Here is a 15,937-nt window from a genome sequence, read left to right on the forward strand (position 1 = left end):
CGTTCCGAGCTGCTGTCAGCACTGGTTCAAGTCCATCATACTTGGAAAATTGCCTTTATTGAATTGCATTTAAAAGTTCTTCAAAACACCATAGGAAGTGATTATTTACAAAATATTCGTACATCTTGGGTTATCCTAAACATTTCTAGGATGACATCTTCCTTGATGCCTAAAAAATGCATAAAAATTACTTCTGATTAACAATCACTCTTGCTTGGCCGTAGTTCAACTGAAGACTGCGATTTTCTGGTACATGCAAGGCTACTGAAAGCACCCATATTGCTTAACTATGCGTGGCGTTGGGTAAAGAAAGGTTGTTTGAGGTTTTCCCTGGCTGTTGAGGAGATCCTAGTGTTAGCAACATTTCTTCTTTTCCACACTTAAGATCTGGTGGCACCTGGGGCAGGAGTGATACACATCTTTGAAGTGTTTCATGCAGAAGGGGAGTAGGCAGCATCCAATCACCAGCCTGCAAGAGAACAGGGTGCCCAATCACAGAGTGCTCAGCCACTGAGTACAACCCAATCAGAAGTGTCAGTGCCTGACAATCCATGGTGGGCATTGTGCTAAGCTACAAGTTAGTGCTAAAGTGATACAACTCATTTTCAGTGAATACAGGCACAGAGAAGCAGCAACCTTACCCACAGAGGATAAAGAGCAAGCACATCAGCCATGCATAGGCTCCAACTTTGTAGGTGACTTCAGTCATGACCTGCTGCTGACAGTTTATGCATGTTGTCATTCCAGGGGAACGAGACAGCTCGGTTTCATAACTTACAAACTTGTTCTTGGATTCGGCTTGGACTGAGGAAAAAGAAGATGAGCTATGCAGTAGCTGTGAAAAGTACTTAACTGCACAGAAGCAGGCAGACCTTAAAAGCTTCACTGCCAATCTTAGTTAAAATTAAAATGGAAAAAATCTCCAAATCAATTTTAAGGCAATATACTCACCGTTGCGATACGGGGTGCTCTCTGGGGGGCTAAATGGCGTGTGCGGATGATAGACCTTAACGTCATCCTTCTCATCCACTGCAGGTGCGGAGAACAGATCGGCGAGAAAACTATTAGTTTTTGCAGGCTGTCAATCTTTTCTAAATGCATCATTTCACCCAAATACGTTGGAGAAAATCTGTTAAACTCTATAACTGTCATAGTGTCTGTGCAAAATCAATGAATTTACACCTTGAAGGGAAAAGCTCCCATGAAGTGACGAGGACTGATACATGGTGGCCAACTCAGCGTTGCAGGTTCAAGCAGGTATGTTTAGTGCATAACCTACAGCCTTAGCCACCTCAGGAAGAATGGAGCAGCTACTTAAGATCAGCAACAAGTGTCCATGCTGATGTTAACTTCTCAAAGTCCAAGGCTAACCTGCATCTGGGTTCAGCCCCAACGTTAGAGCAATCTGATACTTAACTGGAGTTGGTCCCGTAACTGTGTGTATGGCGGTTTGAGAAAAACATGATCACAGAGGATCAGGTAAGCCTTGCCTGGGATGATGTAGGGTGGGGGTATAGTCGCAGGGTCCCCATTCACCGACGTACTCATCTTCTTCAGCTGAAGGATTTCTGGGGGGGGAGGAAGAAAGAGAGAGAGAGAGAGAGAGAGAGAGAGAGAGAACAGTCAAGCATCAGGAGGCAGATTGTCACAACAGGATGCAATAAAATAAAAGTAGGTGAGATCTGCTCGCTGACTGGAACAGACATCAATGCCACACTCCGCTCTAGACACGGACATTGTGACACACATCAGTCTCTGCATCAAGTGAGCCGCGCATCTCAGGTCGGCCCATAGCAGAATCTAGAAGCAGAGCACCGGTCACTGGCTCATATTCCTCGGACGTTCAATTCAAATTTATTTTTAGATGGCACCTTTCTCAACTCATTTGCCCCAAGGCACTCGAAAGGTGTAGCAATCCATCGTTACATAACTTACACAAAATGATGTATGATATGGAAAAGATGGGGAAAGTAAAGGCAGAACACAGAGGAGAGGACCCAGAAATGCAAGTAATGAGAAACAAACACACTCAAACACAAAGCCAATTAGCCGTGTACCATCAACCACATTACAGAAAGGGTTAAATTGGCGCCCCCTTCTGGAACATTTTATATTACACATCTAAAATCCATCCCCTTCCGGGCTAGAATTTTAAAACCCCCCTCGATACTCCACACACTGTCTCACAGCTTACAAGTGACACCTTGTAGGAACAAGCAGTGTTCTGTCACACAACCAGTGACAGATGTACGCGAGTCGCCACACACCCTGCGAGACGGATGCAACAGTGGTCTGGTTTACACCCAGTACTACCAGCAAGACTGCAAACACACTACGAGTTCAACAAGTAGGACACGGTGAGGGGATATCGGAGTAGCGAGAAGGGAATGGAAACTCGGTTTATCGGCTTTTTTGGCGGATCTGACAGGTCGTTTCAGCCAAAAACGGAGGACATTCCTTTGAAGAAAGATGTGCTGACGGCTAAGATTTTCTCAGAGTGCATTTTGACTTTTCATTAAGATCAGTAATCACGCCACTGGCAAATCTAGCCCCAGTCTGGACATTCGTTTCCTTGTTCACTGGCATGATACATAAATGAAACCCAGGAACCGGTGATGTAGAGGACAGGTGCCTGTACCACGCGTGAGGGAACCGCCTAGTAATGATAAAAGGTGAGGCTTCTGCCACCTAGAGCTATGGACATTACTCACCAAGAACTCAAAATACACACGAAAACGTGTCGCTTGGCTGGTTCCTGTTGGTTTCAACCAGGCTTTGGCAGGCATGACGCACTATAATCCTACTCAGAGCGAGTTCTGCACCCTCCGCTCTCCAGTTACATCTCATTAATGCGTTTTCCGCCGAATCCATTTTGCTTTGTTGTGCAGAAATGCTGTACAAAAAAAACCCCCCCAAAATTAAGCTATTTCCCTGGTTCACAATAATTAGCAGTTTAAAGCAAAGCTCCTTAATTCCGGAAGTCCGCACAGACTGTTGATGTTACTCTTACTGTAACAAAACATATTTTCTTAGGTCAAATTCCTCCTCCCCCCCCCCCCCCCCCCAAAAAAGAAAGCAAAGTAACCAGCAAAGTACAGTACGTTACCCTTTTTCTTATAGTATTGTATGAAAAACATTTACTGAAACGCTTCCACTACAAGGATCCCCATAGACCAAGCCTAGTCAACATTGTGGTTCTCTCATTATTACTTATTCAATAAATTCCTCTACAAATCACAATGGGAATCTCGTCCTCCCTCTGTACATCATCCATACAGTGAATCCTCACAGCGTCTAGTGGGTAAACCCTCATGCCTTATCTTCCTGCCCTAAAGTCTATACAGTTAAAAAATAATCCCATAATGTCAAACTTTCTGCTCGATCATGTACATACATGGGAAAATCGGATTCAAATTCCAAGATAAAACACAAAATGGGCCTGGAATGTCAGTCGGTGGCATTTTTTCATCCCTCTGTCATATGTGACACTTCCTGACTTCCTGTCATTCCATAGCAGTCTCTTGCAGTCATTCAGAAAGAAGAGCATGATCTTCTTGTGGAGGTGTGTCTAGACATGGTTTTTGATTTGTAGCTGTAGACTTGTAAAGTCCTTCTGAAGTCAAATTGGTCGTTTTAACACGTTTAAATTAAAAAAGTGAAAAATCCTGCAGGAATAGTGATGATCGATGCACCAAAACCGTCCACGGTACCAATGGAAACTTGTTAAACCCTCAGCAAACTTCATGCGTTGGTTTAAAGGAATCTCACATCAGTCAACCATTCCTTTAAAAAATATAAAAAATTCACTTTTACACTGACTGGGTAAGCTTTCGTTTTGGACACTTCGCTGGGTCACGTTTTAGCAAATAAGCCTCGCACGGTTATCAGAAGGCCAGAAACTGCGTGGAGAAGATGCCGACTCCAAGTAAGATTGATCATGTGAAAGGCCCCGATCGGGCATATTGGATACATAATAATACGCCGGAATGAGGAAATTATGCCGATCTGAGTCCTGGAAATCCCCACGCTGCTATAAATAATCCAAGTCAATCAATCAATTACGCAACAAAAAATAAAAAAATAAATAAAAGCAGCGAGGATGCTTTAGCCTTTTTTAGGTCACATATAGGCGTCACCGGGCACCCTCATAAACACCAGCCGAGTTTAACTTTTCCAAAAACCATGTATAAATATACGAACTTTACTCGGTTGTCTTCCTATGCTAATAATTCATTTATATTCATGATACATTGACATCCATCGTCTGCTTGTATTTGGAGAATTAAAAGGCGACGTATTTAAAGTTAAATCATATGTAGTATTTCCCATGAACTTTAAAACACTTAATATGATGCTTAATTATGTCGTAAAAGTATTAGCAGACATTTAACGGATCTTACCTGTGTGCAGAACAGTGATTCTGTACTAAATGATCAGATGTTAATAGACTGCCTCTATTTATACGGCACCACCTCTGGTGTGAATTAAGAGCGAAATGAATATGCATGGTGCTGAGTCACGAGCCAGCTGATTGGGTCGGTGCCATTCTGTTTGCTTTGCACATCTGAGGAATCCGTCCTACTGCTAAACCTGTTTCTCCCCCGACAAAGGCAGGCTCTGTCACTCGCTGTCCAGGAATGTGCCCCGGTCTGCTTGGGACACTGACTGTCCCGGCGTCACGCGCCCGTATGTCACTAACACATTTCTGCTTTCCTGATTTTTTTGATGAATTTAAGTGTTGTTACGCTTTTTTGATCTGGATTAGTACTGGGTTATTTTTGTGCTCCTCGTGGCTGTCAGAGCTGCAGCTAACGTTGCATGGTAAGAGTAGTGGAACAAGGATATAGTAAATAAAAAATGCTTTATGTTTGTGTTCTGTAAACAAAACCTAATACCGTAAAATATACTGGAACTGTTCCCCTGAGGGATTCTCATGCCATTTACCGAAGTACTTTTAACACCTGTAAACAGTAACCATCAAGCACGTGCAGTGGGGCGGGGGATGCCTGAGCAGCCGCCCCTCGAAAAGTCTGCAGGTCAATGCCAACCATCACGCTATTGCACTCAAAAGTAGGCCTAATTTGGTAATTAGCCTAAATAAGCTTTAAGGAATGCCACTGACGAAATTTTAATTCTACTATTGTTGAAGTTCTAACTTTCTAAATTTTCTAAATATAGTCATTGAAAAAAAAAGCTGAAAAAAATAACTGACGCCATAAAACACATATAAGATACTTATAATTGGATAATAGTAATTGATCTTGTTAATCATCAGCGAAGAGTGATCTTGATTACAACAAAAGTGAATAAATGATTAAAACGTTTGTAATGCATGGTTGTCAGCACTGGCGGAGTCAGAAAATGTTCTGTGTGGCGGCCAGGGTGGGACCAGAGGTCATTTTGGGGTGGAACATAAATCTAAATATGAATACAAGGCATGTTAAGGGAATATTTAAGGTACTTATATTTAACTCTACATTGTATATAATTCAGCCAGTGGTAGAATGATCAAATACACATTTAATGTATAAATTTCTTGCAGTTAATGTAATAACCTTACAAGTAACCTTAAGTACGCGATTCCCAAATTTCCGCATCACTGTTCTGAAAGCGCATGTTTAGCTCAGCAGTTCTATGAGCTCATTCTCTATCAGTGTATCATCAGGGATACAGAGAAACACTAACGTAATAAAAGGAGTGTTTCCTTTTAATCGTTCAGATTTAACCAGAATGCAAAATACGCCGGGATGCAGGGTCACCCCTTGCCACCACCTCCCGGATCCGTGTATGCCAGTTAGGCTATAGCGATCAGTATTTATTTGTGCACATATGTGGGAATTTCCTACATATGTTACTGTCGTGGGTCATACGAAGGGTGTGGTGTTCTGATACTGGTGTGGGAGGTGTATTCACACTCAGACTAGAGGCCGCTGTTTGTGTGAGTCAACTGGAAGATTGCTGTCGCTCCAGCGGAGCCGCATTCCTATAGACGGAGGTCTAAACCGGTTTTTGTGGGGGGATTAAAGTTAGGGGGCCTGAACGGTCTTCTGAACAAAATCGGATCGAAATAGGCATTCTTTATGACAACACCCGCTCCCGCCCTGTACACACCCCTTCCCTTTTCTAGCAGTCGGTGGTACTCGGTACTAGCTTACTACAGAGGTCCACTGTGGTATTTTTTAAGGCGATAAACCTTAAAAATAGCAATAATAACGTTTTGGTCCAGTAACCTGATTTTAATGGGGTATCTTTTATTAATTGTTAATTATTCATCTCAACACTGATGTCTGGGACTTTCTTAAAAAATCCACATAATACACTCCGGTGCCCTCATGCAGAAGCCCAACCGGACGCTCCCGAATTACCTTACAGTCAGGAAAACGTGCGGGCTAATATTCATTTATTGAAATGACGCCATTGGCTCCATCAGATGAATCCTTTGCACCAGTAAAAGCTTTAAACTGACACAACAGGAAATGTATTTGATGAATATTTTATTTAGCTAACAAACCGCTATTTGTGTCACTGTGACCTGAAAGGAAATATCTCGTGCTTATTTTCGAGAAATCCTTCCCTGTCTCAGGGTTGCCGGTTCTAATGCATCAGGCGTGACACTCACGCTTTCAGACGTCTCACGTAAGACATATTGAGACAAATCTATATTATTCTATTATAAACCTAAAATTGGCTACATCAAAAGCCTTGGATTCGTTTGCAAACCCTATACAGACTATTTAAATCTGTTACATACATGTAAATGCGCGTGCAGACGAATGGAAAACCCCACGTCAGACAGCTGACCAAAGCTGGCAACCCTGCTGTTTGTCTGCTTTCTTATATGCGGTTTTGCAAGTTGTTGTTGTCGTTGTGTTTGTGGGGAGGGTTTTTTTTCTCACTTGATAAAAGAGCGTCTTATTTATGGTCGTTGGTCACTTTACTATTTAGCCTATTTATTGTCCTGTTACTTTTTTGCCGTCACGTTATTTTGTATCATTATCTTGTGTCACTGTAAACATGTATGGTACTATATATGGTACGTCAATAAAACCCCTTAATAATAATTCTACTATTGAACAGGAGGAGGCGCTGTGCCGCCCTAGTGTGACGCGTTTCGGACGGTAGGATATAGTGCCGGCTGATAGTGGGACTGTCAAAGTAAAAGGAAATGCAGACTTCCCGTCACGCAACAACGTATTAGACGCTGTTGAAAACAATGATACGAGTAGGAAATTTGGTAAACTGGCAATCCCATATTTCACCCAATGAACAATATTTGTGATACGTAAAGAGTTTTTAAAAAGTTGGTTTTAAATAGAAGTGGGTGCCTGTCCGCATGCGGCAGAGATTGATCTGATTTGAAAGGCTTTCAAGAAATATCTTCAAGGAGCACTGACGTCTGAATGTGGAGAAAATAACTGGTGCTGACAAAAACTGGTTCTATGGGAAGCTAAATTGTCTTTCATTAGTGTAAGATTTACTCATCATAACTTCATTCTTATTAGTAAAAATAACATTCTTACTAGAAAAATATACTAGCATTATATAATTTCTACTAATAAGAATATGAATTCAAGATGTCTGAAATGCAATTCTTACTAGTAAGAATAACCTTTTTTTTCTAGTAAGAAGTCTTATTATAGAGCCCTATAATTTATTTTTTGCTAAGATGAACTCCCATTGTAGATATCTGTAGTTACATTTTGACTAGTATAAGCTACTAGTAAAAACACAATTCTTACTAGTGAAAATAATGATTTGGACTAGTCATAAAAAAACTATAGATGTTTAAAATTCACGTTATCACTAGTAAAAATTAATATTTTTACTAGTTAGAGTGTTATTTTTTACTAGTAGAAATCAAGTCGTGACGAGTTAGCCTTATGCTAATAAAAGACTATTTGGCTTGCCATACTGGTTTGAGTACAGTGTTTAGTCTGGCGTGCCTTTAATGCCATGGTTAATGCTTTACGTGTTTTAATAACAAGTTCTTAGTGTTACCTTTGCATTCTTGAGAACTGAGAAACACTTTCTGTGTGCATTCATCGTGCAACAGTTTAAGCAATAATAAGTTAGAATGTATTCGCGGGCTGAAGTCAGGTCGTACAGTATTTCACACGTGACCCAGTGCCGTAGCCAGGATTTTTGAAATACCGAAGTCAAAAGTGATACCGCTTCCTAGGTGCGCCCTGCAATGGATGTCGTGGTTATTGGAGTTGCAGAAAAAAAGCTGAGGACTTGACCTCGGTGTTCTCAGTGGTAGGTACGGGCAGACATGCACACATCACTCATTCTTAATATTACTGCGCAAACTGTTAGGATGCTCTACACGTCACTGTGCAGAAATATGGGGAATTTATGTTAGAGTGATATTTACTTTTAAAATTCTAAAACAATTTTATTGTTGTAGTCATAGGCGTAGACTTGGCGGGAGGTGGGCACGTCCCCCATTATTGAGATGGGGCGGATTATCCCTCTAAATAATATCACGTCTCATTACATAATTTCATGTTATTTTCTTACACGTTTTATTTGGAGAACCTCTGTCTTCCGTTAAAACGGTTTATTAATTCTCAGCTCCTGCTCCAGCAGGCACACTGTCACCTCCAGGCACGCGAGTAAAGGGCCGATTAACATAGAGAGCGAAGTTCGGGTTTGTATTTAATCTTAACTTTGTGAAAAGCTTGCATTATAACCATCAAGTAATCAATAAAAGGCTACGTGAAATGGAGGAATTTAATCGTCTAATGTCGATGAAGTTTCAAGATAATCTTATTTATTTGTGCAAGCTGCAACTAGCTTGGTTAGATAACAATATAGCACAAATAGCAAGGTTGATAACGCAGCGGTACATAGCGTTTGTGTCGGTTACAATCGTCATCCTACCGTCATTGCAGTTACGGCGTAAGACTGAGCAAAAAGCCCATCAAAAACAGGGCCAGACTTGGCATTTATTTAGTAAACGCCATAGAGTGAGTTATTCAAAAACCGGAAACTCCAGAATCATTTAGCGCTGGTAGAAAGTCCCATTTATTGCCAAGAAGAGATTCAGTAAATCTCCTATATTTACTTTTATGGGTCTCTAGGAGAAGATTTAGTCGCTGTTTTATGTGGGTTGCGTTTCTTAGGATGTTAAGATACTTTGTGAGAGAGACAGGGTGCAGGAAAGTGACATCATAGTGGACCCTGAGCTGAGGTCATTTTCCCTCTGTGCATGGCCTGACATTCGTCGTGGAATCTCGCAAATTGTGCATGATTTTAATAATTCCCGCAAATTCGGTGTGCATAATGCGGCACTTAATGCACTTAAACTACCATATTACTGAAGATGAGTAACCGTACAATAGAAACACAAAATTCACCTCATATATTGCAGCTATAACAGCAACAGTTTACAAAAAAAAAACGAACCGTATACAGCGCGACTACAGAATCGCCTTATAAGGCGACGTGACGTCACACCTCTTATATCCGTCCCCGTAATGTTGATATGAAACCTACGCCCCTGGTTGAATGGGGGTATACATGAGTTAGGGATTAATGTTATTTTACCTTGCAGGAAAAACATTTGCATTATGGGAGAATGAAAAACTACACACACACACACACTCTGCTCTTTTGACCCCAATTGTCCTCCAAGCAGGTCTGTATGAGCTGGCAGACAGTGTCACAGTTAGCAAGTTGCATAATCAATGGGACTGAACCAGGACTCCAGCTCCAATGGTGCCCAACCAGGGCAGCTTCCGGACAAGTTGGAAGGAAGGCAGAGATCATGGGTGGTAAAAACATTAATAGACACATTCATGGACAAACATTGTAGGTCAACATGGCATGTACAGCAGCACAAGCAGCCATAGTTACGGTTTGTTATGTGTTAAGTTGTGGGAAAGCTAAACTTGCAGAAGTAATGCAGAAGATAAGCTGTCAAACTTCCACAACAGAGGCCCTGCAGCAGAAGGGTTTACTGCCAAATGTCACTTTATTTATATGTGGAATGACCACATAACCTGCGTCCTGTGATCTGAGTGTACAATTCGCCTTGTAAACTTAGAACATAAGAACTATACAAACGAGAGGAGGCCATTCGGCCCATCAAGCTCGCTTGGGGAGAACTTAACTAATAGCTCAGAGTTGTTAAAATCTTATCTAACTCTGATTTAAAGGAACCCAAGGATTCAGCTTGCACTACGTTATCAGGAAGACTATTCCATACTCTGACTACGCGCTGTGTAAAGAAGTGCTTCCTTAAATCCAGTTTGAAATGTTCTCCCGCTAATTTCCACCTATGGCCACGAGTTCGTGTATTTGAACTAATGCTGAAGTAACTATTTGGTTGAACAGCATCCAACCCTGTTAGAATCTTATATACCTGGATCATGTCCCCCCTCAGTCTCCTTTGCTTGAGACTGAACAGATTTAGCTCAAGTAACCTTTCCTTGAAGTAATTCTGTTAGGTAGGCGGGTGCGAGACCTTTAAGTACCTAATATTAGGAGAACTTTGACTTCCTGCTCCTGGTGACAGTTGATCTGATGCATTTTGAATGCACTGAAAGGTGTTTAATGCGTGGTGTGAGCTCCCAGATAATAGAACATTACAAAGTCTTACCTCCTGTATACAAAAGCATGGATTCGTTTTTCAGCGTCTCGAATAGCGAGAAAACATCACAGTTTGGCAATGTTCCGTAACTGCAGGAGGCCTGCCTTCGATGCCTCTTCCGTGTGACATTTGAACGACAGGCTTGCATCGACGATGACGTTCAGCTCCTCAGAGTAAAGTGAGGAGGTTACAGCAAACCTGATTTCACTTTGTTCAAGAAAGTAGCAAAAGTGACAAAAGATGGGGGGGGGGGTGATTCAGTGTCATTATTGCTGGACAGGAAATCTGACTTTCTGTGACGTGTGTAATGTGTTTGAGAGAGAGCAAACCTGTGTCTTTAGGGCATCTGTTAAACCCATCTGATGATAGTTTGGCCCCCTTGACGTCAAGTTGGCAAACAAGAAACCCCCCCCCCCATCTTTTTGGAGTATCCAGTGATGGGACGGATCTTCAAGTCTGGCTCCTCCCCACCCACTCCCAGTGCCACTGAATAAAAGCCCCTCCCTCGCTATAAGGGATCCTTTATTCAGGCTCCAGCGGTGAAATCCACATCCTCTCACCTCCATCATGCCGGGCTGCAGAGTGAGAGTGGACCTCATCCTCATCGTCCTCTGCCTCCACACGCAGTTCATCAGTGGCCAGGAGGGGGTCCAGACAGAGCAGCCCAAGCCTGTAATCCACAGGCTCAAGCGTCTGGATGAGCAGGTCAGTTATGAGTAACACTGGACCCGTCTATTCGATTCATTTCAGTCAGGCAACCGGACTCGGTGAAAATTCTGCATGGATGTATTAATATCGTCTCAGCTGTGCTGTCTGCTTGAACATCGTCCTCAAAGCTTTTCACGGCATCCAAGATCCAGGTGACGGCTTAAAGTCACAGCAGAACTATGTACGGTGTTTTTTTTTTTTTTTTTTGATATTCATTTTTCTATTTTTATGCCGTCAAGTCACAGATTCAAGTTTCATGAAACTTAAAACGTGAATCTTGCGCGAATAAAAATAGGAGAAAGGGTATTAAAAAGCCAAAGCCACTTTAGTCCCTGTATACTTGTCAGCTCTTGTCTTGCCAACAGTTAACATGAGAATAACTACATCACATTTGCTGCTGCCCGTCTGTTTTGAATGACCGTTTTCGTATTTCCATCCGCTTTGCAGTTCCGCCGGTTCCAGGAGGTCACTCTCGTGCGCCTCAGTGACATCGCCGCCAACTACAACATCTCCTACAACATAGACACGCGCTTCCAGGAGCTGATGGCACAGTACCAAAGCATCTCCGACATCCTGAAGGAGTTCCAGACCATGACAGCCAATGACCTGAAGAGTCTGAAATTCTGGATGACAAAGTTGCAGAAGAAGACCAAAAAGATGGAGGTGAAGGTCATAGCTCTGGAGAGAGCTGTGAATGAGAACGGCAAGGTCGTGAGGAAGGAGAGCCAGAAGGTCATGTTGTCCAACCTCACCCAGGAGCTCCAAGTCCACAAGGAACAGATGAGCATGATCTCAGCTCATAGTGGACAGCTCCAGAGCAGTTTGAGGACCCTGAGGGACTCCATAAGGAAACAAGAGAAGAAGATCTCCAGGCTGGAGAAACGGCTGTGGGACATGTTTCAGGCCATGGGCTTCCATCACTTCGATTCTGGCTACATCCCCCCAGCTACACCCGCTCGGCGGGAAGAGGATCCCAGGAGCCCCCACCCCATTGAGAAGCTCCTGGCCCAACACTCCAAAGCCCGGAAGTCCAAGGTTGACCAGGGGCCGCTCACAGCCATGCCAGAAGCTGCAGCCCAGGAAGAACCAGAGCTACGGGACGTGCTGCAACTGCCTCTAAGGCACAGAATCCCACATCAGCAGCACACATCCGGGAAACCAGGCAATAGTGTGTATCCCTCAGGGCAGCTAACCACTGGGCTTATCTCCTAGCAGGTCTCATGGCACCCACATGGGCGGCACCTGCACAGCCACATAGCTGTGCAGTCATCTCATCGCCACGCATTCTTTTATATGCTTAAAACCGCACTCAGATCACAGCTGATCGTACTTCAGGAGGTATTCAGAAACAATTAGGTAACAAAGTATCCAAATTTGACAGGTTTGTCATGAAGCCTGCAAACTCCACCCATGTGGAACCCGGGCAGAAACTCGAACCCAGGGCCCAGAGGTGTGAGGTGACAGTGCTAACCACAGTGCCACCCATACCTATAATATCCTTTTGAAAAGCCAGGTCTCCAGCATTCTGACTCTGCTGGGTGGGGGGGGGGGAATAAAATTTTATATGATGGAAATTTTTGCTATTGTGATCAAAGGGGGGAAGCTTATGTAAACAAAGAACTTAATCTATCTCAGTTATAGACACCAGAAATAAAACACTGGAAAGTGTATTATGATTAGAATTTGCAATGTGAAAGCACAGAGAATGAGGGCAGGAATTGTGAAATATTTTTGACGATTCTAACAGGAAGAATTAAAGCCTTCCAGCTCCTGTAACTGGAATAACATTCAGACTTCCTACTTTCCCTCAAAATGCCAGGTTTTTCCTAAGAATGTGATTTTTCTGCGGAGCCTCTTCCTTATGCATCCCGGATACTCTTGGTAGAACTCAGGGTTTGAATAACACTCTGAGAAACGCAAAGGCATCTCCGGTGAAGCAAGTCCAAGCTACGCTAGACGCTGGAACGTCACAGAATCTAGAGCAAAATAACCGAAGTATTTACAAGGCTTTGGAGGAAGGAAGACATGCCACATTCAAAAGGGAGAGAATCACTGAAGTGGAAGTTAGATCATTTGCTTTGGGCCTTTCAGTCATTCCCTGCCACATGCTTTTATGCTGTACAATCAAACCCATTCAAGTGGCTCGGTATGATGTGACCAGCAGAGGTGGAAAGTTCAGGTCCAGAAAGTACAAATCCAGACCAAGATTTTGTTTCAACCAATCAGTTGAGTCACTCTGTGACTGTGACTCTTCATGCTAAACTAGTTGGTTGAAATAAAACCTTGGTCTGTATTTGTACTTCCTGGACCTGAACTTTCTACCTCTGGTTATCAGTAATGGCTGTTCATTCCTATGACAGATTCAGTGTACAGTTTACAAATTTGGAGTGAATTTCCATTCTATCCTTCCGTCTTATGTAACTGCTTGTCTGGTAGAGGCTATTGGCGTCCCTGGCATCTCTCCCAGGATCAGAATGCCCAGGTCCATTGCAGGGCAGGGCAGGGCACACACACTCACACCATGGACCATTTCGAGACACACTCACTCACCTAACTGCATGTTTTTGGATGGCAAAAGCAAACCCTCATAAATGGGGTGAGAGCATAGAAATTCCACACATACAGACTCGCAGTTCAGGTATCAATATCTTTATGGGGATTCTCCAGTGATTTATATGGGAAACGCCTAATCCCAACAATGACGACCGTAACCCTAACCCAGCCATAACCTTAACCATAAGTAACCAAAACAAAATGCAAGACTTTTGACAATTTTTGTTTTTTGATTACACTCACAGATTTTTCATAAAATTGGCTTTACCCCCCTGTGGGGACTGGAAAAAATGGTCTCCACAATGTCAAAATAACAGGTTTTTATCACATTGTGGGGATACACACACTCATGCCCCCTCAAACCGTCACTCACAGCCATACAGACACACACACAAACACAGGTAGGGGTGGACATCAATGCCACTGGGCCCTCGCCTCGCCAAACTACCAGTGAATTCGTTATGCTATTCAGATTCGGAGAGTCTGGCAAGCCCTGTTCTGAGGGACTATTCTGCTCTTCTTTTTCCCTCCCCCACAGTATGCAACGTGAAGTCCATGCTACTGTTCCCCTCTGCCTCGGTCCAGAACTACGTCACCTTCAGAAAGGGCATCCCCTTCGGGATCCACGAGCTGTCCATGTGCACCTGGCTGAAGCTGAGCGCTCCCTATGTGGGAACCCTGCTCTCCTACGCCACTGAGGACAACGACAACAAGCTGATTCTCTATGGGCGCAACTCCAGCCAGCCCAACAGCATGGACTTCGTCATCGGCGACCCGTCGTATCGCCAGCTGCCCACGGCGAGCCTCCTGGGTGGGGACTGGCACCACCTCTGCGTCATCTGGTCCGCCGCCGAGGGCCGGTTCTGGCAGTACGTGGACCGGCGTCTCACCTCGGCCGGCTCCAGGTTCCAGAAGGGCTACGAGATCCCACCGGGGGGGTCACTGGTGATGGGCCAGGAACAGGATTCAGTGGGCGGGGATTTCGATGCGGCCGAGGCCTTCGTGGGTCGGGTGGCCGGCTTTGCCCTGTGGGACCGGGTGCTGAATCCTGGTGAAGTTTCTGCAGTCACCACGGGGAGGTCTCTACCCAGAGAACCCATTCTCACCATGGACGATGTGGACCAGCTCAATGGCTCTGTGCAGCTGGTGGACTGTGCCTGTCTGGAACACTGTACTTAGAACCCAATTTGTCTTCTGAGGGTACTTTAACATCTAGCCAGCCTGGAAGACCACAAACTATCCAAATGCTTGAGCCACATGCATGCTGTCCATTGCACACATGTTGGGGCATATTTAAGAAACTCACGGAACCTTGTGTATCTAAAGGCATATGCACTGTTCTTGATAGGAACCTTATATGGAAATCTGTTCAAGAACAAATATAATAGCAGTATGTAAACACTGTTCGTTTCTTTGTTGTTTAGCATCATATTTCTTATTTCATTCTCTTTATTACAATCAAGCAAATTTTTTTCACTGTTTGCATTTCATCGAGGTGTACTAAACACAAGCCCTGTGTTTTGATTCCAGATAGGTGGTGCTAATGTTGTTTAAAATCCTTTAACGCAGTGTTTCTTCCTCAGGGACCCCCGGACGGTCCCTGCCAGACAGCTGGGAGGGAGCAAAAAACGTGGACTATCTGGGGTTTCCGGGGACCGGTTTGAGACACACTGTATTAAAGTTACAGATGTTATCAATTATGTCGTTCAAGTTTGTGGAACTATGAATACGACATTTCTGAGCGATATCTGTCATTTCAACATGGAAATTCTAAATAAAAGTTTTTTTCTTGAGTGAAATTATAGTGCTTGGATGTTGTTTTGCCTTCTATTAGCTTGAATAATTGTTACGTTTTAGATTTTATCTGCAACAGTCCTTTGTATATTGTTATACGGGTTGCAATGATTTCTGCAAAACTTTGTGAGGCGGTACCAAAAATATCGATCATTATCGATATTATCTGCCGTATATCAATATCAAATAAAAATGGTCAGTAAATGTCTAGTGCAACAACGTGAATAACATTTGTTTCTTCTCGGTTTGTTTTACAATTGGTAAGTATCGTGCCTGGCGAGACTTGCG

At 43.4% G+C, this 15,937-nt stretch overlaps 2 protein-coding genes across 2 annotated transcripts; one reads left to right on the forward strand and one right to left on the reverse strand.

Annotated features, from left to right (window-relative positions):
• Positions 1-38: 38 nt before the first annotated feature.
• On the reverse strand, positions 39-4,540 carry si:ch211-157c3.4 (Lipopolysaccharide-induced tumor necrosis factor-alpha factor homolog-like). The gene is made up of 5 exons (XM_048991278.1): positions 4,401-4,540; positions 1,491-1,568; positions 952-1,029; positions 642-804; positions 39-469 (listed from the first exon to the last, which is right to left on the reverse strand). Exons 2-5 carry the CDS (start codon positions 1,546-1,548, stop codon positions 355-357), a joined length of 414 nt encoding a protein of 137 aa, XP_048847235.1. The 5' UTR covers positions 1,549-1,568; positions 4,401-4,540; the 3' UTR covers positions 39-354.
• A 6,565-nt stretch (positions 4,541-11,105) lies between these two features.
• Positions 11,106-15,654, forward strand: LOC125717904 (pentraxin-4). Its single transcript, XM_048991270.1, has 3 exons — positions 11,106-11,299; positions 11,750-12,470; positions 14,394-15,654. The coding sequence occupies exons 1-3, from the start codon at positions 11,162-11,164 to the stop codon at positions 15,032-15,034; spliced, it is 1,500 nt and encodes a 499-aa protein (XP_048847227.1). The 5' UTR covers positions 11,106-11,161; the 3' UTR covers positions 15,035-15,654.
• Positions 15,655-15,937: the final 283 nt, after the last annotated feature.

The sequence above is a fragment of the Brienomyrus brachyistius genome, chromosome 22 (genome assembly GCF_023856365.1).
Source record: "Brienomyrus brachyistius isolate T26 chromosome 22, BBRACH_0.4, whole genome shotgun sequence".
NCBI lineage: Eukaryota > Metazoa > Chordata > Actinopteri > Osteoglossiformes > Mormyridae > Brienomyrus > Brienomyrus brachyistius.